The 27,929-nt window shown below is 39.3% G+C and overlaps 1 protein-coding gene across 1 annotated transcript in view; it reads right to left on the bottom strand.

Annotated features, from left to right (window-relative positions):
- Positions 1-3,024: 3,024 nt before the first annotated feature.
- LOC137298076 (F-box/LRR-repeat protein 20-like) overlaps positions 3,025-27,929 on the bottom strand; it is a 36,868-nt gene continuing 11,963 nt past the window's right edge. Inside the window, exons 2-15 of the mRNA XM_067830137.1 lie at positions 15,566-15,636; positions 14,480-14,534; positions 13,304-13,378; positions 12,916-13,010; positions 12,243-12,311; positions 11,073-11,168; positions 10,204-10,330; positions 9,065-9,139; positions 8,502-8,632; positions 8,315-8,375; positions 5,948-5,992; positions 5,103-5,159; positions 4,629-4,841; positions 3,025-3,803 (exon numbers count right to left, since the gene is read on the bottom strand). Of these exons, the coding sequence (XP_067686238.1) occupies positions 3,696-3,803; positions 4,629-4,841; positions 5,103-5,159; positions 5,948-5,992; positions 8,315-8,375; positions 8,502-8,632; positions 9,065-9,139; positions 10,204-10,330; positions 11,073-11,168; positions 12,243-12,311; positions 12,916-13,010; positions 13,304-13,378; positions 14,480-14,534; positions 15,566-15,636 (1,278 nt within the window). The 3' untranslated portion in view covers positions 3,025-3,695. The remainder of the gene's footprint in view (positions 3,804-4,628; positions 4,842-5,102; positions 5,160-5,947; positions 5,993-8,314; positions 8,376-8,501; positions 8,633-9,064; positions 9,140-10,203; positions 10,331-11,072; positions 11,169-12,242; positions 12,312-12,915; positions 13,011-13,303; positions 13,379-14,479; positions 14,535-15,565; positions 15,637-27,929) is intronic.

The raw sequence follows: 27,929 nt of genomic DNA, 5'->3' as shown, positions 1-27,929 counted from the left end.
CCTTGTACCCATATGGTCAGTAAGCCTTCTATGCCACCCTGAACCCATATGATCAGTAAGCCTTCCACGCCACCTTGTACCCATATGGTCAGTAAGCCTTCTATGCCACCCTGAACCCATATGATCAGTAAGCCTTCCACGCCACCTTGTACCCATATGATCAGTAAGCCTTCCACGCCACCTTGAACCCATATGATCAGTAAGCCTTCCACGCCACCTTGTACCCATATGATCAGTAAGCCTTCCACGCCACCTTGTACCCATATGGTCAGTAAGCCTTCTATGCCACCCTGTACCCATATGATCAGTAAGCCTTCCACGCCACCTTGTACCCATATGATCAGTAAGCCTTCCACGCCACCTTGTACCCATATGGTCAGTAAGCCTTCCACGCCACCTTGTACCCATATGGTCAGTAAGCCTTCCACGCCACCTTGTACCCATATGGTCAGTAAGCCTTCCACGCCACCTTGTACCCATATGGTCAGTAAGCCTTCTATGCCACCCTGAAGTCTCATGGATCACTGTTGCGACATACTTAATACTGATTTAATGACCAAAGCTTCTATCCCAAGTATCACACTTACGTAAGCAATGTACTTGGCAAATCTCATCCTGATGTGTACACTGCAACACTTTAATACATACACCGAATATAGGATACTTTCAAGTATATGCACTAAATGGTCAGTTGTAACAAAGCTAATCCTACCCTAGCAATAGCGAGTGATTCTCTTATCTGCTATTGGTCATTTGGGTGAGATGCATCCAGCCAAATAACTATTATCACATGAGCTCAGCAAGCGTATGTATACAAATCTGTAGATGGATGCAATTCTGCGTTCACTGCCTGTACCACTCATGAAACAGATCATCAAGGGAACAAGCTTGGTAGTAAGAAACTGGCAAAAGGAGCTCTCATTATAAATCATATCTTGAGAGAAGCCATACAAATGTTAGGAAACTGTGGCACGTTCCACACACCTGCTACATGTTTATCAACTATAAAACATGCCTTACAGTACTAGGGATATATGTGATATATACCACACAGAACTATAGTATATACATGCTATACATAGATGCCATATATACCATATAGAACTATATGGTATAGATGAAACATACCATTCAGAACTATGATATACATGAAGCATACCATATAGAACTATATGATATATATGAAACATACAATACAGAACTATATGATATACATGATATATACCATACAGAACTATACAAACACACACACACACACACACACACACACACACACACACACACACACAGCATACAGAACTATGTAATATATATGATTTATACCATACAGAACTATATGATATACGTGTATGTGATATATGCCATAGAGAGGAGGTCACAATCATACCAGTAGGTACACTCACAGCACGTTGACTCACAGACGCCAGACACACAGAAATAATATAATCTCATATCTGTCACGTGTGATCAGCGAATGTAATTAACCAGGCTATATTTGAAGCACACAACATGGTCCACTATGAATGCGATGGCTTGACATTGTACAAGCTTCCGCTGCATGGGTTAACTGCAGACGTTGACTGACGATAACTGTAACATGTTACCTCCAACGTTCCCGCAACATGAGACACCAATACTAGGGCCTTGGTTAGAAATCATTTCAAGTATCATACTATTTCATCTGTTCAGACTTTTCTTGTGGGAAATAGCACTTATCCAGTACAAAGGTACTGTCTCTTCGGTCACTATGAGAGTTATTAAAAACCCATCTAGAATATACATGAATAAATACCTCATGTCCAAAACCTAGCCATGTATTCATCACACACTGAAATAGGACTTATGTTTATTAGAAATGAGAAAGTTGTTATCCTACAACTAACTATATTTTATCGCACAGTGAGATAGTACATGAATGTAGGGAAGTTATGTTATTGTCATATCACACAGGAATTGAGAAAACTATTATGATACAACAAGCAACGTTTTATCACCCACTGAGATAGATCTTATGTGAAAGGATGGTATGCTAGTGGTCCTAAGGTTATAAGGACCTAAGAAAGCTGTTATCCTACAACTAGCTATGTTTCATAACACTGAGAGAGTACCTGTGTGTAAGGGTGTTGTGTTCTTATATCACATGGAACTGAGAAAGCTGTTATCCTACAACTAGCTATGTTTCATCACACTGAGAGAGTACTTGTGTGTAAGGGTGTTGTGTTCTTATATCACATATAACTGAGAAAGCTGTAATCCTACAACTAGCTATGTTTCATCACACTGAGAGAGTACTTGTGTGTAAGGGTGTTGAGTTCCTATATCACATGGAACTGAGAAAGCTGTTATCCTACAACTAGCTATGTTTCATCACACACTGAGTTAGGACTAAATGTGGGGGTGTACTGTTTTCCCCTTTACTATCACATCACATGGTGTTGAAGAGCCGTCCTTACAATCTATACTTCGCTGGTGTTGTTCTTCTGTGGAATCAAAAAGGCTGGCAACAACTGAAATATAAGAACACTGTACACTGACATTCACAGCATCAACAATATCTTACAAACATTGTCCACAGGTACTCATGCAAGCAACTGATCCTTGTTAAAGAACTGAATTTGCTCAATGGCTAAAGTAACAGTTCATATCACGATGTCAACAGAGAGTAAATTCCTGTACGAGTTGTGTTGTTATCTGTCATAACAACTACGCTGTTGTAATTGGAAAAAGGGCAGGTCAACAAGACAGAGCTGACATTGCTCGAAGGGAGGTAACTCTTGTGATTGTTGAACATAAGGAAGTTTAAATTTTTGAAGGGCATTTATAAGTGGAAAGCATAAAAAAGGCAATGGATGTCAGCTTCCTTACTGTGAATAACACAACATTTCACAGTGTCTGCTCTACCATGAAGGAGCAAGCATGTGCTCCCAAACAGTGCGTTATTCACAATAAAAAAGACTGATATCCATAAATCTTGCTTTTCTTATCAGGATGTTTGCAACACTAGTTTTGCTTATTTCATGGAGATTTGCATGAAGATGTATTAATGACTGTTAACCTGAATGTATGATTTCCAACTCACTTACAAAGAAAAGTTACTAACCTTGTGCCAAGATTCCAAAAATAGATATAACCTTCGTACTGTAAAATTTTTTCAGCTGAACTGATCTACAAAAAGTACATGATGACCGTGTCAAACTATGTTGACAAAATCTATAACAACAGTCTATGGAGAGTTACCTCCCTTTCGAAAGGACCACACATTTGTGGGAGTTTCCATTCTTACGCTTTGAGTTACTTCCCTTTACACAGTGTTGTTCATGATGATTGAAATGTTGAGAAGATTCACTGTGAGATGATATCATTTGTTGAATAAGCTGATCCCATTGGTCCATCACATGTTCAATGGTAATGACATCACCAGCAGATATCAGCTGATATCACCTGGAATTCCTGCTGTGGCAGGTAATAATCAAACTTGCAGGATAAGTCTGCTGAAATCCACCTGAGAGTGGTTCGTAATACAACTGATACACCTGTGATACATGTCTTCACACCTTAGACGATACATAGTATATCCACTGATAGTATAATATCCAAGGTACGATGAAGCACTATATCAGGCATGTTATAACACAAGTACACAATGTCACTGACAGTCAAGTCCATGCAGGGTACCCTCCCTGAAGAACCTTTCGTCAGAGTATGACACAACATTTACAGTACCGCTGCCGGCCCCCACCCACAGAAGGGGGTGGGGTCACAGGTGCAAAGTAGGCATGAACTTTGATATCAGGAAGTCGCGTCTGAAACAGCAAAATTACATCATGTTTACTGGAATCCTATCACCTCTGTTACACATGATGGGGTTTCCACAACTACACCTCTGCACAAATGAGGATAAGAGTAGTGCTTACTAAACATCATTACTCAGGGGTCACCTACACCTGTACACCACATATACTCGGGGAAAAAATAAGGGATCACAAAAAAGCAAAAGTGTTCCTCTATTTTTTCACAAAGTTTCTTTACAAGTTTCATATCACATATTGTGAAGAAACCTAGAAAACAACAAGTGAACACTTGTGCTTTAATGTGATTATTTTTATCCCTCAAGAGTGATCAGTCTGAATCTTCTGACAGTGTCATCAAAAGTGATTAAATTGTTGTTTAGGCCTGTAAAATGTGGCAGGATTGTTAAATGCAACAAAAAATTGAAATCGGAATGCAGTGCATAAAACTACCTAAAACACAAGCCTGAAAGCATGGAATTGTTCCACATAGCACACACAATACATAATAAATAATGGTTATTGTACAAAATAGTTTGTTCCAGGTGAAGATGAACTGTACCTGAGGAAGTTGAAGTCTTAACTCTCTTTATCTGAATAGCCATGCTGAGTAAAATAAACTATTTACAAGAAATTAATGAACACCACATTCTTCATAGTAATGTAGTTTACATGCATGACAGATTTACCATGGTAATATGAAAGAATAAACTGAAGTTTGAAGTTGTAATACACCAGCTACCATTGCAACAGACTGTAATTACGGGGTCGGGAAATGAAACCACTTAAACCCTGGTATTTGGTATGACATACTACCATGATATCTTGTTTCACACTTACTCGTAATCTGCGTATCCCAGCACGTGTGATCAGTTGACAATCATAAAGTTCTATCCTCTCCAGACTTTGACAAGCCATTAAATGCTCTAATGAAGCATCAGTAATGAGAGGGCAGTTGTCCAGCTCCAGCACCTCTAGGTGTTCGATGGCACAAGGGCTGTTGCCCAACTGGCGGATACCTTCATCTGTGATCAGCTCACAATGGGAAAGACTCTGAAACATCATCATCATCATCATCATCATCATCATCATCATCATCATCATTTCGATTTCGGCTCCTCAAGAACTTGTATTTAATTGTACCAAAATATAACAATGTAGGCTGTATCTCTTGGGTGACTTTTGTTCAGGTTTCTTAATAGGTTTGATACACACATTTATAGTAGGAAATACAGAGGTTTTGTCTGTCATATACAGCCTTAATTCCTGAAATCTCCATTGTGAATGAGCAAGCATGAAATGTATGAGACTTACCAGGGCAGCTAGTTTATTACAGTACAAAGCTAGATGAGCAAGTGTTGTGTCTGTTATCTGAAACAGAAACAAGAGAAGATGGCTGACATACACAGAGACACAGGTGCTGAGAATTTAGAGCGTAGTATTTCATATTTCAAGAGTCGTCTGATGACGCAACACTGATGAAGGAAAACATCCCTCCCACTGCAGTCATTATCAGTACTGACAGACATGGAAACCATATCAGTGATCCATATACTTTTACAGTCTGTATTTGTGCTGTACCCTTGAATTGTTTGGTCTCCCTTTGCAGTTAGCAGCAGCCCTTGTTTCTATTGCTTTGCCTGGGTAATAACACAGATGCAACACAGATTGTGATACTTTCCACGCTATCACACTATCAAAGCACTGCTATAGATGTACAGCAGTAGTGTTGAAAACCTTCACAATACTACTGGCAAACATAGTTTAGTTTCTATACCATGCCCACCAAAACCCCATGTTAATGGTGATTTGTTGTTAATTGGATCCTACTCAGCAATGATTTATTCTCTGATTTATAACTCTATTAACTACAGGTGTGACAAATCTTGACCATGTCAGGTGACTACATATTTCTCAGCTATTTTTAAGATGCAACAATTTTCAAAGTTAAGTACTATGATTAAATCATATTCATCCATTTACTGGTTTCCTGTATCCAAGTAAAGCTAAATCTGTGTGATGGAAAATTTGTAAGTCTGTTATCCCCTCTCACCTACCAGCTTATGGAATTGCAATTTGAACAAAACTACTGCATTTTGAACTGCCCTGTAACTAGAGGTGAGCTGTACTGCCAAAGATTGAAATCATGATTCATTCACCTGGACACATTCTTCTAGGTCCATCTTCTCAAGTTCATGACAATTCTGCAACAATAGGATACAGGTGAGGAACAATTGGATACACAGGTAGGCAAAACTAGAATACAGAAGAGGAACAGAGCATATAGTATGACCTGAAATTCTTGAGAATTTTAGGAACATGTTTATTGGATTTCTAGCGTAAAAATCTTGACCAGCTATCAAGTGCTTGATTTCATTCATGAGAGAACTCTGTTAATCCTTTCTCATTAGTTTGTGAAAAGTTATCCCCCTTTGTTCACTTGCTAGCAGACATTTACAGTTGATCCCCAGTGTGGACGATTTAGGGAAGAGGAAGTTTATTTTAGAGTATTATAACAAGGACATCAGATCAGATAAAGTGATTTCAAGTAGAACAGGCATCCCTTTGTCCACTGTTTGTCATGGTTTGAAAAAAATTGCAAGGCTTTGAGCATCAGGGAGGCCCAGGTAGGCCGTGGAAATTGACTGTTGGTGACAAGAGGTGACTTGGTATCTAAAACAAATAGGGGAGTTTAGAAAACTCAAGGCTGGATATGATTGAAAGAAGACCTGTGGTTGTTTGTAAGGAGACAATTAGAACTGAGATGCATGCAGTGGGTTGGCAGAAAAGTCGAGGAATTCCATCACCGATCATGAGACCTGAACAAAAGGCGCGAGGGTTGAACTGGTGCTTACAGCATAGAAATTTTAACTGGTACAATGTGATTTTCTCAGATGTAAGTTCTGTGTGGCTGTTTCCTAATACACAGAAATTCTGGACCAAACAAACTGAAAAACCTTTGTATCAGCGTTCAAAGTACAGTCTGAAATTTAACGTGCGGGGTGGTATATCTGTGTTAGCGTCAATGCCCCTCTGAGTATTTGAAGGGAATATGACCAGTGAGTGGTAGACACATATTCTCGAGGGACATTTACTTTCATCTGTTCACATGGTCTATGGACATTTTTTTTATTTTCAGCACAACAATAACCCAAAAGATTGTTCAAAGCATTCACAGGCTTGGTTGCAAATCCAAAATAGGATTTTGCCAAGCTATAGCCCTGTTTGGGGACTTGTGAAGGAAAGTTTCAATAAGAAAAATCTGAAAAATATTGCTGAAATAAAGTAAGAGGTGGTCCGATATTGGGACAGCATGAACCACAACTTTTTAACTTCTTTGATCAGTAAAATGCCCCGGTGTATAAAAACCTGCATTGCTGCCCATGGTGACTTGACAATATAGTAATTGTTCAGCGGTCTTTGAATCTGGAGTTATGTTCTGCAAATACTCACATATTAAATGTGAGTGATGAGTGAAAAAATATAGAAATTACAATCTTTAAATTCTAAATAATTTCTGGTCATACTATATAAATACTCTCTCTCTCTCTCTCTGTGCGTGCATGTGTTTGTGAGAGAGAGAGAGAGTGTGCATGTTGTTTTGTGTTTTTCTTTGTTTACTGTGTGTGTGTGTGTGTGTGCCTCTATGTGTGTATGCGTTTGTAAGTATGTATGTGGCAGAACACGAGATAAAGAGCATATTTGCATATTTTACACAACAACATCATGTTTACTCATTTATTTACAAATCTGGGAGCACAAAAAACACGTAAGAATCACTTAAAACCCAATAGATCTATTATACCTTGCATACTTTACTCAAATAACTAACATGGCTTGCATATGATTCGTCATGGCGCACATACTCTACAATGGCATTAGTGATCTTTATACATACATATACTATTACAACGGAAGCCACTGTTCGGGGTTACTCTAATAGTCATATGACTTCAATGCTGAGTATTTAGAAATGGCTGGTGAATGTTTGGCCATATGACAATTACTAAAAATGTTTAGTCTCTTGAGATGCATTTATATTTACATACTTAGAAGAGTTAAGTACCCAATTTACATATTTAGAAGAGTTAAGAACCCAATAAGGACAAGAAACTCTGTGTAAAAGTACTCAGTTCTTTTTACTAGCGGGAGCATACAAAATGCAAGTTACTCCTCCAAAAAATGCAATTACTCACACACAAACAAATATGGGAGTAAATACCCTATTGCTTGATGTGGAGCTCTGATGTGGTTTAAACATTTAAATTTCTAAAATACATGAAATGAGGATTGTGAACAAGTGTAATTCAAACACCTCTCTTGTACAACACAGAGAGAAAGAAAACACTTGTGGTGACAACATAAAGTAATCATTTGAGTGTTGTTAGCAAGTGTAATTAATACAGCAGAAAGAATGTCATATGTCAATCAAATTATAGAAGGATATAAAGAAGAATAAGGCAAAATACTGGAACTATGTTTAATATGCTAGCATCTTGTTCATGTGTATGGTATAGCAAACCTACCCTGGCCAGCGCCTGGAAGCCGCTGTCTGTCAGGTGACTGCACCCTGCCACCTCCAGAGTTCTGAAACACAGGATTATCAATGACCAAATGAAGTGCAAAACAGACACATCCACATCTACACAAACAAATCAGTTGAATCTGAACACGAAGTTTATCTTGGTACATCAGTCCTAGCTTCATGCTTACTTGAGGTTTGTGCAGCCAGTGCCGAGGGCATTGAGTGATGCGTCTGTAAGGCGGGGGCAGTTGGACACACACAGGAAGCTCAGCGCATGGCAGCATAGACTTATCGTGTTCACCGCGTCATCTGTGATATGCTGAAACATCACATGTCATAATATACTAAGTGGGGCATTAGTTTAGCAGGTCTCATGCTTTATATGAAGAGCTGGGCTGGTGTTTATGTTGGCATAGTATAACTAGTTCTTATGTTGGTAGATATGGCCTGTGTTCATGTTGGTACAGCACGGATAGTTCGTATGTAGGTTCAAAATGGCAGGTGCTTATGTTGGTACAGCATGGCTAGTTATGTTGGTGCGCGATGGCTGGTAGATATATGATCGGTGCTTAGTTTGGTACAGGATGTCTGCTGTTAATGGTGATAAAGTATCTCTAGTGCTTATGTTGGTCCACAATGGCTAGTGCTTATGTTGGTACAGAATGTTGATAGAGTATAGCTAGTGTTTATGTTTCTACACAGCAGTTAGACCTAATGCTGGTACAGACTGACTTTTATGTTGGTATCATACCTGACAACCTTGTAAATTGAGTTTCCTAAGATCTGTAGCATTTTGTGCCAGGTGGCGGATTCCATCATCTCCGATCTGGGGACAAACAGTGATTGACAATGAAACTGACATCACTTCTAAACAGGTAACATCACCATGCCCCCATGCCAAGCTAACAGGTCTCCTCAAAATATGCACTAAGATGAAAAACACAGACAAACGGACAAAACTCTGTTAAAATCAATATGAGACACCAATTTCTGGATTCATTTAGATCAAGTTTAACAAGATCTGCTTGTTAAATGTCAGGTTTCTAACTTGACCCCATTTCCCATCAGTTGCGTCAAATGGCCATATCTGAAAGGAGCAAGATGGCAAATCTCCATTTCAATATTAATGTCCTACTCTTTGTAATAATGATCTCTGTCAAACTAACTGACCATCAATTTAATACAAGATGAATTACCTGTAGTCAATGACATAAACCTTGACCAAATCACACACCTAAGTCTGCACCTCATGGTTGGTCAAAAGCCAAATATATGGTAACATATGTTTTTACATGTGCAACATAGGTAGTTTACCTTTTACTGTCAACATTAAACCAAGTCAACTTAAAGAACAGTACACTCAATGTCAAGGAGGGTACAACATAAACTAAGCAAATACATAAACATATATCTGTCAAGGTCTTCTTCAAAAGCACTAGATATTATTTAATCATTACCAACAGTTTCAGTAAATTTGCTTTTGTCATGATGAACCTGGAGATGTGACACACAGAAAAATATCAGACACAGAGCCTCACCTTCACTAGAACACACTCCCGCCTCTTAAGTGAATATATATTGAGCAATATTTCAAACAGAAAAAAGAATAAGGGTGCCTCTGCCTTCTATAATTAACATATATATATTCTTTGAAAGTAAGGAAAGGAATTCCCACTCAAAAAGGAAAACAATCATAAACTTTGGACTGACAACACGTCATTGACACATTCTTTTGCAATCGTTGCAATCTCATACAAGTGTGTATTCATCCATTTGGAGACAGGAAAACAGTTATGAGTTTGAGGTAGGTAAATATATGTTCTGGTATGGCAATGAAAAGCAATGATAAACTGCTTCATTCTGGTTCCAGCCACATGAATCTGGACTCACCTGATTACAGCCTCTGGCTATGAAGATCTTCACCTTGGGGCAGCCCTTGGCGAGGGCTTCAACACCATCATTGGTGATCTGCATACACCATGATATGTCTACCACCTCCAAAAACTTGCACCCATCACTGCCCACAAACAAGAACAGGGTGTTGCATTAGTCAGTCAGACAATACCAACAGTTTACCTGCAGTCGCTGGTTGACATTGCTTCCATATTTATCCAGTTCCTGCTCAAAATGGTTAGGAAACGAATACCAAACAGAGTGAAAGAAAGACGTAAGTTATGTAAATGGGTTAACAGCCTTCTTTCAGAGGGTAGCCTGACATGCCCAAGGGACACAACTCTGCACAGACTCAGAAGGACCACAGTGACCTTGTTAATTTAGTAACTGAGTCACATGTTGATAATTCCATATATTCCTCATCTTTCACTGGTAAAATACAATTAAATATACAAAATGCCATCAGTTTGTATGTTCAATAAAGATGGATGATATCTTCTTCTCACAACAGGAGTAGAGTAATATCATGTTGTCTCAGTTAAAACTGAGAATTACCACGATATGCCATGGAGGGTTATTACATTTCTTCTTACTACCCACAAGGGTTAAATTCGTTTTTACTACATATGGGGGAAATTATGTTTTTACAACCTGAAACTGTTAACTGTGAACAGCTATCATCAATATTCAAGCCATAGCCCTGTCACAGGGGCACACAGTACTGTTTTCTCACACCCTAGCTCATGTCCTGGACAGTAGACTGACAGACATCAGATAAGACTGGAATGAGTTGTTAGTGATGGGCATCAGATCACCTACCTCAGAGTTTTTAATGAATTGTTTGTAACAGCAGTCTGACCACCTACCTGAGAGCTTTTAATGAGTTGTTTGTGATATCAGGGCAGGAACTCAAATCTAGTTTCATCAGCTTTAAGCTGTTCTTTCCTAGACTTGCACATGTTCTGAAAGAAATATCAGTTGAATGTAATGAATGCAGGTGACACTTGTTTATTGCTGTCATTGTAATGAACAAGTAGCATTCAAAATAGAAGCTAACAAAACAGTATATAGACATTACACAAGGGACCTCAAGCACAAGAGAGACTGACACCCATTGTAGTTTACTGGGACGGATTGACTGTCACCCATTGTGGTTTACTGGGACGGATTGACTGTCACCCATTGTGGTTTACTGGGGCAGAGGAACTGTCAGCCATTGTGGTTTACTGGGGCAGAGGAACTGTCAGCCATTGTGGTTTACTGGGGCAGAGGAACTGTCAGCCATTGTGGCTTACTGGGGCAGAGGAACTGTCAGCCATTGTGGTTTACTGGGACGGATTGACTGTCACCCATTGTGGTTTACTGGGGCAGAGGAACTGTCAGCCATTGTGGTTTACTGGGGCAGAGAAACTGTCAGCCATTGTGGTTTACTGGGGCACAGAGACTATAGCCATTTTGTTTTCCTCTGACGGATTGACTGTCAACCATTGTGGTTTACTGGGGCAGAGGAACTGTCAGCCATTGTGGTTTACTGGGGCGCAGAGACTGTAGCCATTTTGTTTTCCTCAGACGGATTGACTGTCAGCCATTGTGGTTTACTGGGACGGATTGACTGTCAGTCATTGTGGTTTACTGGGGCAGAGGAACTGTCAGCTATTGTGGTTTACTGGGCCAGAGGAACTGTCAGCCATTGTGGTTTACTGGGGCAGAGGAACTGTCAGCTATTGTGGTTTACTGGGGCAGAGGAACTGTCAGCCATTGTGGTTTACTGGGACGGATTGACTGTAACCCATTGTGGTTTACTGGGGCAGAGGAACTGTCAGACATTGTGGTTTACTGGGGCAGAGGAACTGTCAGCCATTGTGGTTTACTGGGACGGATTGACTGTCACCTATTGTGGTTTACTGGGACAGAGGAACTGTCAGCCATTGTGGTTTACTGGGACAGAGAAACTGTCAGCCATTGTGGTTTACTGGGACGGATTGGCTGTTAGCCATTGTGGTTTACTGGGGCAGAGAAAGACTAGTGGTACTTACACATCTGTTATTTTCTTGCAGTTATTCAAACATAGTGTGTCTATGTTTCTGCATTGCTCGGCAAATTTTCTGAAAAGAGGAAAATAAGTACAACTACAATATTTTTGTGAGTGTTGTTGATATTGCTGGTGGTGGCATGGCACATGTGTGTCTTGTGGATATTGCTGGTGGTGGTATGGCAGATGGTGTGTATTGTGGATATTGCTGGTGGTGACATGGCAGATGGTGTGTATTGTGGATATTGCTGGTGGTGACATGGCACATGTGTGTATTGAGGATATTGTTGGTGGTGGCATGGCACGTGTGTGTTGTGGATATTGCTGGTGGTGGTATGGCAGATGGTGTGTATTGTGGATATTGCTGGTGGTGACATGGCACGTGTGTGTTGTGGATATTGCTGGTGGTGGCATGGCTCGTGTGTGTTGTGGATATTGCTGGTGGTGGCATGGCACATGTGTCTATTGTTGATATTGCTGGTGGTGGCATGGCACATGTGTGTATTGTGGATATTGCTGGTGGTGGCATGGCACATGTGTGTATTGTGGATATTGCTGGTGGTGACATGGCACATGTGTGTATTGTGGATATTGCTGGTGGTGGCATGGCACATGTGTGTATTGTGGATATTGCTGGTGGTGACATGGCAGATGTTGTGGATGACTGGTGTACTCACATCAAGGCTGAGTCGGTGATGCTTTGACAACCCCTCAGGCTTAGGGACTTCAGAAATCCCCCGCATCTCTTGGAAATGTTCTCCACAACTGGACCCTGTGGTAACACATACAGACAACTGTAACAAAATCCTGAGAACCGCCCGAATGCTCACAGGCGTAGGTCAAAGGGGTTAAACACTTACGGTTTTTGATGGAAAATAACTGTTTTGAGTGATAGCTATTATAACATGCACCCTACATGCCTTTAACTGCATGTCATTTAGTAAGGGAAGACCGATTTCACACCAACTAAGGTCTGAAGCTAATCTAGTACATTCACATTACAACTACCTTCACTGTCAGACTTGGGGAATTGAGGAGATTTAAGAATGGTTGGTGACTACATACCTCAACATCTGTCTGGAAGTCAAAGAGATCAACTCTCTGCCAGTTGCTCCCATCTAGTGCCAGGACATTCCAGAACTGAAATATACCAGTGATGCATCTGTAGACACAGCGAGAGGGAGGGAAGGAGGGAGTACTAGGGACAGTGTGAAGCAGACTTGGAAGTTGTATTTTTATACACAATAATATCACTGATGAATGCATCAGCAGTCTAAGTAAACTTAGTCTCAGTGCTTTTCGCTACACTCCACTACTGAGTCTAACAAAACATAGAAGGAGGTCGCATTAGGTGACCTTTGAGCAACCTATGACCGTCCAATCAAATGCAAGAAGGTCAAACGGATTTAACCAATCAGACAACAGCTACTGTATAGGATTTGGCGGGACTTAAAAAAAGTGGTAGTCACTCAATAAAACACAGGTATTTGGCCTGCAGTATATATGCTTAGGACTTTTTGATGACAATATTTGAGCTAATACTTCCGCAAAGCTGACATCCTTTATGTTGACAAAAAGACTATTTTTAGCGACTCTTTACCCACTGTTGACAGTATTGTAGCATGCTCCCTATGCATTACTCGGTAGTGATCATATAGAAAATGGCATTTGGAATCGTTTGAGTACATACCTTTGTGAGGTAAAAGTTCTTAAGGTATGTGCGAATGTCCACTTTCGCGATTTGGTAAGCTGAGTAAGCGATTTGGTCAATCTCAAAGGTTACTTGACGAGACCTCCTACTAGATTTTGTTAGACTCAGAAGTGGAGTGTAACGAAAAGTACTGAGACTCAGTTTATTTATACTGAAGGCATCAGTGAATGTGGAATATTTTATGCCTATGAAGTGGTTTGGTTATACTTCTGTTTAATGCCACATTCAGCAATATTCCAGCTACAGCTGAAGACCAACATAAAAAAAAACTTAATGGATTTTAAGTACATATGGGAGGTGTCTGTAAATAATCCAGTGATCAACAGCATCTAACTTAGCGAACAGAACCAGAGGCAATACTCAACATATCTGTCCACAAACAAGTAAACATCAAGAGTTTCATAGAATTACATACAGCAACTGCAATATTGGAAGTGTTAGTACAGATAATTAATGACTTTTTTCTCCTTGGATGTAATTCTGGCCCACAGAAGATCTTGTCCAAGAAGAAGGGCTACGAAGGAACTGACCTTTGACACTTGAGCACATCGGCACAGAGACACCACATCAAGGAAAGAGAAGATCCTGAGGAAAAAAACAATCACATCACCATGGCAAGAATTGGGCCTGCAGACTATTTCCACATCACGGAACAAATGAAAACGGTTGCTAAGGATACCATAACACAAAGTCTCTGTCACTTCCTGGCATTAGGCTTCAAAAGTGGCTGTTTGGTGTGAGATAGTCTTTCTCACAGTCCCTGAACCACATTATTTTCCCTAATGCCTTGCCCTCCCTGCAATACTTAAGTCCTAAATGAAGCAAGTCTAGATTTCGCTGAATCCTTAGCAGCTCACTAGAGCTCATTTTCAATTTGAATGCGTTTATTTGTTGAAATTGTACACATTCAGACTTAGGGTTAGAGTGTATTTGACATGACTAAAGGTTGACTAGTAAGTCAGCAACTCAAAATATAAATATAAGTAATCAAGAATTGTTGTACTCATTAGATAAACACTACAGAACTCTGAAAATGACACATCTACATTACATACACACATTTTGGTAGGTCTACTATTGTATTCACATGCTACAGTGTATAACATATTAATGCATAAAGACTATTCAAGCAATGTTTACTGTTGTAGACCCCGAGAAGATAAGTGAACAAACACTTCACCCATGATGCCCCCAACAGCACCTGACAGACAGGGAATACTGATGCCCCAGTGACTGATCATGATCAATAGCGGTTGCACAGAAACAATGCAATGTTTTGTACATGCATCATCATTAATTTTCATCAATTTTCATTGATTTTCCACCATCCATGAAATCCATAAAACATAAAACAAAATATCATTAATGAACATTTCATGAGAAAATGAAATGTTTTCACATTGCAAAGAGGATCTTTGGCCGGTAAAATGAAAAATGGATCATGGATTATAACTAATCATCTGAAACAAACATATGCAACTCATTAAGAAAAATGAAATCCTTTCTGATTTTCCTTATAATTTGTTCACAAATACCAAGTCTTGCAAAAATGGCATGGAGGAATTTCCTTCCAACCGAAGCTAGTTTCCTGAAACTGGTTGTTACTAAAAGCCTACCTCAACAACAGCTCCTTTGGCAACTTCCGATTTATTGCAGCAGCATCATCGTCTGTTGAGTATTGGGAGATCTAGAAAAAGAAAAAAAAACCACTGGTACTTAATTATGGCACAACTCTTTCTAGTACAGTGTTGAACATGCTGATAGAGTTAATTATTTTAATTCAAGAGAATACAAGGAGATTGGTTTGAGAATGCAGTTCTTTGTTCTTCTTCATCCAAGGACACTAAGAAAGATACTTGTTTGAAATTTGATTAAAATTTTAACTTCCCTTGTGTTTTTCAAAAGCAACCAAACAGTATCAGTTTCTACAAAGAAATACTTGTTCTAAGGCATGACCAAGACAACACATCTACATTCTCTACTGCAAGGGGAAAAACAAACAGCTTGTAATGTTATCAAAAACCTGTTGAACGTCTTACGTCTTAAGTCCATCCTGAGTGACTTCCTATCATATTCAAAGCTTAACACTGCACACTTTTCGCTTTTGCACAAACATTTTGCTTATATTAGAGATTAATAGCACCAAGATTCTGTACATCACTTGGTACATTCTGAATGGGTAACATCATAACAACATGAAAATAATTTTAGCCAGTATAGTAAACGTCAGGCTCTTTGCTTTGCTGTTTGGCTGAAAGCTCAGGATCATGTTTTGCCAAAATTATACATTTAATGTAAAACAATTAAATGTTTGTGAAGCAGTTTCTCAGAAGTAAAATCTTTGCAACATTTGCAACGATGAGTGAAGTTGACTGTAGATCATGATGATACCCTAGCCTACCTAAAGGAACTTTGTAAGGCAGCCTCAGTTTCCTCACATTATTTCACTTTAAACAGTGACTAGTGGCTTGAACAGACAATCTTTGTAAACATTACATCATGATTTGGGAAAGTATTTACACAGAAAAACAAATAATTCTTTTACGCATATTGTAGTGATCCTATCCATGTTTCACTGAAGAGGGACACATTATACCAGTTTCAACTTTCTTAATGGGTGGTCAGAACATGATCACAATTTCAATTAGGAATTCAATATTTTTATTCCAAAGGCAAAATCATCCCTTGGCTAGTCTTTCAGTACACCTGCACTAACCCCTTGATCATTACTGTGGTTCTCACAATATCAAATTACCCACCCTTTATTTCCATTTGCCAGTTACCAATGAAAAATCAAGGACAGCAGGCCCCCCTAAGTAATTGAAGGAATTACAGCAAATTTGAAGGAATTGCATCTCAAATGTAAACAAACGCAGCCCACTCGCGAAACAATTGCAGCGATATCGGTAATTTAGCGGTAATAACAGAAATACATCGGCCCTATCGGAAGCAATGTCGGTAATACTGGAAACACGATTGGCCATCTTCGGAGATTTTTCGGTCGCGAGCAGAAACTCACGCAGCAAAACATGGCGTCGTTGGAAGGAGCACCCGTCTCGGTGAGATTTGTTTTTAGTTTCTACTATTACATTTTTATACTTATCCATCTTTGACCACCCGTGTTGAATGCGTTTAGGTATGAGGTGATGTCGGGGCAATAGCTTATGTTTTTAGGAAACGATAGTCACTCTAGGAGAGCGTCACAAGTCATGCCCCTGTAGTTTGTTTACATCTGACCATCAAAGTCGTGCCGATGATTACGAATGTGCGCCAGATATAACATCATTTTTTTTTTTGTAAAATGTGTTTAAATTTGTCAATTGCACTTCGTAGCAAGAAAAATTATGGCTCATAAACGTCTTCATGGCGCACGTTCATGATGTTCGTAATCATCGGCACGACTTCGATGTTCAGATGTAAACAATCTCCAGGGGCATGACTTGTGACACTCTTCTGCAGTGACAATCTTTTCCTAAAAACATAAGCTATTGCCCTGACAACACTTCATACCTAAACGCATTCAACACGGGTGGTCAAAGATGGATAAGTATGAAAATGTAATAGTAGGAACTAAAAACAAATCTCACCGAGACGGGTGCTTCTTCCAACGACGCCATGTTTTGCTGCGTGAGTTTCCGCTCGCGACCGAAAAATCTCCAAAGATGGCCGATCATGTTTCCAGTATTACCGACATTGCTTCCGATAGGGCCGATGTATTTCTGTTATTACCGCTAAATTACCGATATCGCTGCAATTGTTTCGCGAGTGGGCTGCGTTTGTTTACATTTGAGATGCAATTCCTTCAAATTTGCTGTAATTCCTTCAATTACTTAGGGGGGCCTGGACAGGTAACTTGTGATTACCCAACCCATGGGAATGGATTCAGGTTTAGTGCAGGTGTACTGAAAGGCTTGCCAAGCGATGACTTTGTTACTGGAACGTAACCCTGGAGTTATAGTGAGTGAGTGAGTTTAGTTTTGCGCTGCACTCAGCAATATGGCTCGGTCTGTAAATAATCGAGTCTGGACCAAACAATCCAGTGATCAACAACATGAGCATCGATCTGCGCAATTGGGAACCGATGACATGTCTCAACCAAGTCAGCGAGCCTGACCACCCGAGCCCATTGATCGCCTCTTATGACAAACACAGTCAGCTCTTAGGGCTAGCATGGATTGCTGAAGGCCTATTCTACCACTGGAACTTCACGGGTCCCAGGAGTTATATGAAGTATTACTCCATAAAGATATGGAAGAAACACCAAGGTACAATTATTAATTTTGTCAAGAGCATTTCATCAGCATCATTTGTGACTTCTGTGAGTGTGAGGAATATTCTTGAACAAATCGTAATAATTTGGTGATGTTCTTACTTCAGAAAAATTAACTGTCATTACTAAATTTCCATAATTCTATCTCATATCCACTGAACAGGTACACATCCTTCATTTTCAGATAGGCTTCTTGGGTTCTGAGATGACAAAGACCAGCTTTGTCACAAAATATCGCCATTATTCTTTTAGTATGACAAAATCAAAGATTTCACAGCAATAGTTTAGAACAGTATATCAACATTCATTCACTGAGAGAGGACGGCCAAGTTGGTTCAGAGGCTATTCTCAAACACTCATAATCTTTATCATGAGGAAATCTGTTTCACACTGTTTTTCAAAACTAGGTTTAGTGTTTTCTGATCAAATTTGTATCAGTTTGACTTTCTTTTGTCTAACATTATAAACACACAAACCAGTTTTTGAAATGACAAAACAGCTACAAAGTCCAACAGATACAAATTGTCAGTACAATGCAGGTAAGAGAGTTTAAGATGGTGATGTTCAACTACATTTTCTTCCCATAACCTTTCCCTGCTTCCACTCCAGCACTGGACTGACACCAGAATCAAACATGATATTTGTTGTCCTGATACTGAAGACAAGATGGCAGTAGAGAAGTGAGTGTTCAGCTCTTGTGCAGTCAGTCCAGTCTGCCAGTACACCTACTTTAACTACCTGTCTCAATCAATAACCTATTTAACTTAATAACATTACTTAAAGTCCCTTCCACAACAGATTCAACCAACTGCATGGCTGAGTTGTTTCTGCTCACAACAAATACATAAGTACATGGTGGTTAAAAGTCAAGTTTAAAGTAAAAAAAATGTCCTGTCATCTTTATTTGGGAGGAGAGATGCCGGACAAAGGCATATCCACTCGACAGTCTCTGAGCAGATGCTGTATACACTAGACCATTAGACAGCAGAAGCAATATGAACTAGACCTCTAGACAATCTCTGGGCAGGCACTGTGTCTACTAGACCACTAGACAACCTTTGGACATACAGTGTGTCTACTCGACCACAAGACAATCTGTGGGCAGATGCCATGTCCAGTAGACCACTAGACGATGTCTGGGCAGAAGCCATATCCATTAGACAACTTGACAGTGTCTGAGCAGACTCTATATCCACTAGACCACTAAACACTGTCGGGGCAGACACCATATCCAGTAGACCACTAGTGAATCTCTGGGCAGACGACATATCCACTACACCACTAGACAGTCTGTGGACAAATAATACATTCACAAGACAACAGAGGCAATACAACTCCCAACAGACTATGCTCAAAATAAACATAGGACTACAACCAACTGTGGACAATCACATGTGGGTTAAACAACCCATCCCATTAACACTAGAATCGAAGAGCACAAACTTCAACAATGACATCAGGCATTAAATCAGCCATCAATATCAGCAACTACCCAAATCACATCAACTGGGAAAATATCCAAACCTTCTCTCCATGGCCTCAGTGGAAGCAATCGGAAGCAGTCCAGATTTTCTGCACCAAGCCATCAATCAACAGAGATCAAGGCTATTTCGTTCCATATAACAACCATAAACAATAGTTTTTCAAATCATCCCTTCTAGCAATCTAATCAAGTTGAACTGGCTTCCAGATGAGTTTGCTTCTTCCTCATGTCGCCTCCTTCTTATAGTTGCCCTACTGATGCTAATAGCCATCATGTAATATTTGTTGCAGCTAATCCTTCACGTATCACCTATGTCCCAGGGACTTACCTCAAGTCCTGTATTTGAAGCTCCCTGGGACTCATACCCTTAGTTTTCAGTGGTTCTGGATTATAAAAAGGTGGTCCCAGACACTTAAATATTATTATTAATACTATGTTGCAGTATTGTTGTGATTCATTTACTTTACTGTATTGCGTATTTCATGATCACCACATTGCTGCCGTAATTATATTTTAAATATCATAACCCAGCTATTAGAAACCTCAGCGATAGCTTATAGTTACTTGACAGAGATTTTTACAAAAGTAATTGGACTTCTGCATCCCTGTGGATGCACTAATCAATTTCTTTCCATCTGTTGTCAATGTTTATGCGTATAGGACAGAGGAATTCGTGTCCCATAAATCACCGTCTTCTGTACCATGTTCCCTACCCAGTCTTGCTTGACACCAGTTTAACAATGTATACCAACACAATACTACTGTCGATAAATAATATGCTATCCACAAACCTTTATGATCACCAGAACCTATTACATAAGTGGGCACCACAAGCATCAGTGTGGTGTTCAAGCATCAGGAATGAACGAGTTTGGTTTGCTTTAGCAATATTCCAGCAATATCACAGTGGAGGACACCAGAAATGGACTTCACATATTGTACCCATGTGGGGAATCGAACCGGAGTCCTAGCAAGTAAGCAAACGCTTTAACCACAATGCTACCCCGATGTCCTAAGTAATCAGGAAAAAAACCCACATAAACTACATCCCTATCAGCTAAGCAAATTGCATCACCTAAATCTACCAACAATGCTGTTTTACTTGTATACATGTTTGTGTGGCCAAAATTTCAGATAGGACATTTTCAATTTCTAGTCAGTTCCATGGAACACACCTGAACTGTTGTGTAATGTGTTTGTCCTAATTTCACACAGATTACATTTCAGGTTACGTGTGAAGCAAGAACCAGTACTTTCTCATTTTCTATACACACAAGAAACTACTTTCCCTCCCACTGCTTGCAGGTTTTGACCACTGCCTAATAAGGTGTGAATTTGGAAATCGCTGCCATGCCATATATTTAGATCCTCATTAGGGCCTTTATTTCCACAGTTCATGTAAATCAGAAAATACTTCCCTGACAAATAAGAATCCTCCCAGAGGACTCCGCAGTTGGTGAGTTTAGTATTTGATAATGGTCCACTTAGTATGCACCATGAAATATGAATCAACTGCCGTCTGCTCACAGATGCATGACACTACCCAGAGCTGTGCTAATGGCCAGTTTATAGCAGCTGTCCATTAAACACACATACTCCTTGCCACAGCAATGCAAACCTGTAATTATCCTCATATTGATAATGGATACTTTCGAAATGGTCATGATGTCAGCTTCCTGTTGATTGTTCCTTTACTATCATCTTCACAGCATGCCTTATCATCCGATAATCAATAACTCACAATTCTTGTCTGTTTGCAACGTTACGTAACAACAACGCTCACCACTAGCAACGTGCATGTCATCTTTAATGTTCACACCAAGATCATTTTCACTTCATCAATCCAATCAGAATGATCTCACAATTCTGCTCAGCCTTGTACTGAATCACAGACACAATTGTCAGTACTGGTCATGTTGAACCCAGGGATGGTACCACGCCCTTGCCTTCCTCCAGCTGTTGATAAATACTTAGTATTTCTGACACATCCAAATCACTGATTCACAAACATTTAATAGTCGAAATAGGGGCTATGACAACAAGACCCCCTCATCTCTTTATCTTTATATACCATTCAAAAAAAAGTAAGGGATATTGGATTTACATGATTGATAAAATACAAGTGATGAAGCCAAGGAGGAAACAAAATGGTATATTATGACTCTCATTATCAAGCCTTCAGAGGTGAAACTGCTGAACCCCATGTGTTATTTAATCATACTTCAGAAGACTCTTTAGAAAATATCATTGAATCATTGAAAGATATCTGTAGAATCTTAACTATTGGGTCAACTTTGAAAAGCTGCACTCAGCACTAACCTAGCCAAATAGTGGTCTGCCTGTAAATAGTCAAATTTGGACCAGACAATCCAGTGACTGATGTTGTGAGCAGTGATGTACGCCATTAAGGTATGCTGACATCAACAAGGTCACTGAACCTAGGCACATGATCCATTTGGTCAGCTCATTCAACCAACCCAAGGTGCAGGATTTGCAGGCTCTGGTCAATGCATGTTAACACTGAGTGAGTGAGTGAGTGAGTTTAGTTTTACGTCGCACTTAGCAATATTCCAGCTATATGGCGACGGTCTGTAAATAATCGAGCCTGGACCAGACAATCCAGTGATCAACAACATGAGCATCGATCTGCGCAATTGGGAACCAATGACATGTGTCAACCAAGTCAGCTAGTCTGACCACCTGATCCCATTAGTCGCCTCTTACGACAAGCATAGTCACCTTTTATGGCAAGCATGGGTTGCTGAAGGCCTATTCTACCCCGGGACCTTCACGGGTCTGTTAACACTGAGAGTAAAATTCACTATGATGTTTGGAACATAGTCAAACAATAAAATACTAAATCATGGTATACTTCTGGCCAAAAGATTCATTCATATTTCAAATATTAAACAACATGCGCCCCTTTTGAGAGATTTCTTAGACTACTAAAAGACACATGAACAACTGAAAAGTACATAGCCAGGAAACACAAAAAATTAGATAACTTAATAAGGAAGTGGAAACATTTACCTGCTGATCTATGTGAGCAATAAAACACTCTTCCCAATATATTCACGCTTTAACCAACCATATTTCTTTAATCATTTATATCCTCTACAGAAACAATATTCTATGTATCAATATACATGTACTTGTATATCTAATACTTCAGAGATGTGATATATATTGCCTTGCCATGTGCAATGTATCTGAGCACTGAAATGAACAGAAAAAACAAAACAAAAAAAAACAAACAAAAACAAAACAAAAACAAACACTGTAAGTAAGCCTCAAGAAAACTTGATGTTTTTTGGATACAAAGCAAGAATACATTTCTGCTTGAATGACATATGATCATTAAAATCAATTTCTTATGACCAAAGCACACAATAAGCACACAATTTCAGCCCCAGTAAAAGTTTGCATTAATCCAACTGCCTGGATAGTGACAGATGAGACAGGTAATGACAGCTACTGTCTATCTCGTCAGTAATCAGACTGCAGTCCTGGTTCTCGTGATGCCAGGTATGATTGTGTTGGACTTTCTTCATGAATTGTTACAGACTGCAGTCCTGGTTCTCGTGATGCCAGGTATGATTGTGTTGGACTTTCTTCATGAATTGTTACAGACTGCAGTCCTGGTTCTCGTGATGCCAGGTATGATTGTGTTGGACTTTCTTCATGAATTGTTACAGACTGCAGTCCTAGTTTTCTTGATGCCAGGTATGATTGTGTTGGACTTTCTTCATAAATTTTTACTAAGCAATATTCCACACGTATGGTTAAGGAGGGAGGAGACACCAGAAATGGGCTTCACATATTGTACCCATGTGGGGAATCGGACCTGGGTCTTCCACACGACGAGCAAACGTTTGAACCACTAGACTACCCAACCACCCTCCACATATGACAGCAGTCTGTAAATAATGAAGTCTGAACCATACATTCTATGGTAGGTGGTGATATTGCAATCAATATAAAATCAATATGCTGCATGCTATACACTTTTTAAACTCACTATATTGCAATATGTTGTCTCTGTTCTGGCAAACTACGGTTAAAATTAATCAGCTTTGTTGTTATTTTTTTTATTTGCCCTAAAATCTACACAGAAATTTATTCAAAAATGAACATTTAGATACTACAGCAGAAACACAAAAGTAACTTTCTTAATCTGTCCTGCAGACAGACAGACAGACAGACAGACAGACAGACAGACAGACAGTGTATCCATGACTACAAAATGGCCACAAATAACCATGCTTAGTATGTAGAAAGAGTATGTGCATTTACAAACACTTCAGCTCCCAACACCTGGGAAGACATATCATAATACCAGCAGTTGTAACACACAGACAGGGTAGCCTAGCTGTTAAAAGTGTACACTTGTCAATGTCAAGACGAAAACCAGGTGTGAAGACAATTACTGGTGTCTTCAGTGTTCCTGGAATATTGCTGCAAGTGGAATAGAACACTCACTCACTAGCATCACAATATATTGAAATAAAATGTATTTGGTAAAACACTGCCATAAAAAAGATTTTGAAACAATGTATTTATCTGCTGCTGGAATTGCCTTTAACATGCTGGCAGCCATATCAAGTCACAAGTAACTGTGGTAACTTGGACTGATGTTCGCTCCCATTAATTGTAGTGATGACCGCTGGAAATGACCTAACATCACTATCGAAACTCAATCATGCACAACAGGTGCACTTCATTATACGGTTAAATTTTCAATCAGAAACAAACATAAATATGTACATAAATATCACAGTTATTCCACTGTAGTGAGTACTTATGACACAGATCATGATGACTTCTTGTAATGAGCTCTTTTTATCATCAGAACACCAAACAGGGAAATAATTAACCAGAAAAGGATGATTAAGCTTGACAGAGCAAAATAGTAGTAATGATAAACAATAATGTATTTATTCACACTACCCCAGCTGTTGTAGTTAGGTTATCACTAATATCAATCACATCTAATACTGCTTCATTCCAGTATTTCTACTTTATAATCAGTCACTGTTTGAACAACTGATATTTTGAACAAATACACTTGCTTAAGAAGGCACTGCAGATGAACTTCAGTGTAGGGTAGGACCGAAACCTGAAAAACTCTCAAGACTCGGGCAGCAGAAAGCACTTGTTTCCTTTTCACTATAGGATGCGAAACAACCCTTTAACTCAAAATATGTAAAATTCATTACACTGTATGAACACCTGTGAGCAAAAGTACTGTCCATGAGGAACATATTACCCTTGAACTTGAAATACAAGTTGCAAACAAAACTGAGAGTCCACCAAATAGAAACCAGGTGATATGGATTCAGTCACATATGAAGACATGTACAAGTTGTTGGATAAGAAAACAGAGCCAAGGTTTGGTTCAGGTGAGCTACCAGAAATGAGGGAGTATGGTTTTACTTCTATTGTAGAAGCACTCCTGCAATATAACAGCGGGAGACACCACAAATGGGCTTCACACACTGTACCCATCTGGGGATTCAAACCCAGGTTTTTGGCATGCTGAGTAAATGCTTTAAACTCTAGGCTACCCTACCACAGAAATAAACCAAGTTAGTTTGTCTGGAGCCATAGAAGTAAGGTTATCACACTTTGCCTTCTTAGTGTAGTAACTGGGTGTGTCAGCAAGGTGAATTTTCGTAAGTCATGGAAAATCACATAGCTTATCACTTGGAATCCTATTTCAAAATGGACAACAATTTACTACTCAAACAAGTACATAATCTGCATTCCTGTAAGCACTCAGAAGGCAAGTCCGTCCTGTCTATGAAATAAGAGTTATTGCATGGAAATTGTACATATTCATAATTGCTGTCATTTCTGCTGGTGTCTCTGTGCAAGTGTGTCACTGTGTGTAGCTGTCAACTTGAAATATTGATCTTCCTGAACGCTGCAGCTTATTACATGAATGTCACTTACTAACGCAGGCCATGTGTAATATCACACAATATCACAGTCTGTGTCAGTGAGGTGATAACTACCATATACCAGGTGTATTTAGGAACAATACAAGCTATATCATCACGGAAAAACTTAAGGCGACAAGACAGGTAACCAGACAATCAGTGGGTTACCAGCAATGACCTTGTTTTGTATTTCATGTCAACAACTGAAGAATTATTTCCTGTCTTGTCTTTGGCAGTGTGTTTCCTATGATATCAAAGATCCTGACTGGATTAGCTAGCCATGCTTCTACACTTCTTACTGGACTCCACGAAAACAAGAGTAATTTTTAATTTGAATTAATAAATAATATATCTTTTTATATTACTTATGTTATAATGACTATTTTACACATGCAAATCAGTACACTTTGTATTTCAAATCATTCTGAAAATGAAATGGTATGTTCGCTACTTGCACTATCACAGACTGCTCAATGACAATTGTTTTATTGTAAACTGTATTCATCATTACAACTCAACATTTAGTACCTTGCTACATCAGACATTAGGATTCCCTGAAAACCTTAATGTTACATACAACGATTCCATGACATCTTCATGGTAAGTACAACGCTTCCCTGTAGGCCAGCATAACATCTTCATGGTAAGCACAATGCTTCCCTGTAGGCCAGCATAACATCTTCATGGTAAGCACAATGCTTCCCTGTAGGCCAGCATAACATCTTCATGGTAAGCACAATGCTTCCCTGTAGGCCACCATAACATCTTCATGGTAAGCACAATGCTTCCAAGACAAGAGTCATCAGAAGATGACATATTCCCCCCACCCCAACATATTTGAAAGGACAAATAATCTGACTTAAGTTACTTAAAGTGTTTTTAGACCATGTCTGAATTGTTTCCATGGAATTCATGACAAATATAAATGCCATATACCTGTAATCAGAAAAAGTCGCCATTTCAAGATCTGTCTCATATATCTGCCAAGATCTTTTGAAAGACATGAAATGGTTTTCGAGTTGTGCTCCAGAAACGAAGTCTGCGATGTGTTCATGGAACCGAGAAAATATTAAATCACAAAAAAGCCTGTAAATACCAAAAGGCACCACTTTGGGGTCTGCCACACATATCTACCAAGTTTTACTGTCAGAACATAAGAAGTTTTTGAGTTCTGCTCCGGAAACGAAACACACCTCTCACTTTGGAGACAAAGTCTGAATCGTTTCCATGGAAACCAAGAAACTAGGATATCACAAAAACCTGACACAGGCAAAAGGCACCACTTTAGGTTCCGATTGATATAAGTTTTGCAGAAAAATATTGCACAGTTCTTGAGTTCTGATCCAGAAATGAAGCCCATCTCTCAAATTTGAGACTAAGTCCGAAACATTTCCATGGACACTGAGAAAATATTAAATCCCAACATCCTGTAAATATCAAAAGGCAACACTTTGGGGTCTGCCACACATATCTACGAAGTTACACTGACAGATATTAAGAAGTTGTTGAGTTCTGCTCCGGAAACGAAACACACCTCTCACTTTAGAGACAAAGTCTGAATCGTTTCCATGGAAACCAAGAAACTAGGATATCACAAAAAAACTGAAACAGGCAAAAGGCACCACTTTAGGTTCCGATTGATATAAGTTTTGCAGAAAAATATTGAACGGTTCTTGAGTTCTGATCTGAGTCCGAAACATTTCCTTGGAAACCAAGAAAATAATATATCACAAAAACCTGTAAGTACCAAAAGGCACCACTTCAGGTTCTGACTGTTGTATGTAACAAGTTTTGCAGAAAAATATTGAATGGGTTTTCGGTTATGCTCAGGGAAACGAAACCCATCCGTCCATTTTGAGACTCAGTCCGAAACATTTCCATGGAAACCGAGAAAACAATAAATCACAAAAACCTGTTCATAGCAAAAGGCACCACTTTGGGGTCTGCCACAAATATCAACAAAGTTTTACTGACAGAAGTTTTTGAAAGACACCTCTCACTTTTGACACTAGGTCCAAAATGTTTCCATGGAAACCGAGAAAATAAGAAATCCTAAAAGCCTGTAAATAGCAAAAAGAACCACTTAATGTTCTGACTGATATATGTACCCATTTCAGCAGAAAAATATTCAATGGGTTTTTAGTTCTGCTCCGGAAACGAAGTCCATCCCTCCATTTTGAGAAGTGCGAAACGTTTCCATGAAAATCGAGAAAATAACAAATCACAAAAACCTGTAAATAGCAAAAGGCACCACTATAGGTTCAGATTGATATATCTACCAAGTACTG

This window comes from Haliotis asinina, chromosome 10, assembly GCF_037392515.1.
Source record: "Haliotis asinina isolate JCU_RB_2024 chromosome 10, JCU_Hal_asi_v2, whole genome shotgun sequence".
Lineage (NCBI taxonomy): Eukaryota > Metazoa > Mollusca > Gastropoda > Lepetellida > Haliotidae > Haliotis > Haliotis asinina.
Note: the sequence above shows the minus strand (reverse complement) of the source record. Positions and strands in the feature narration are given on the sequence as shown.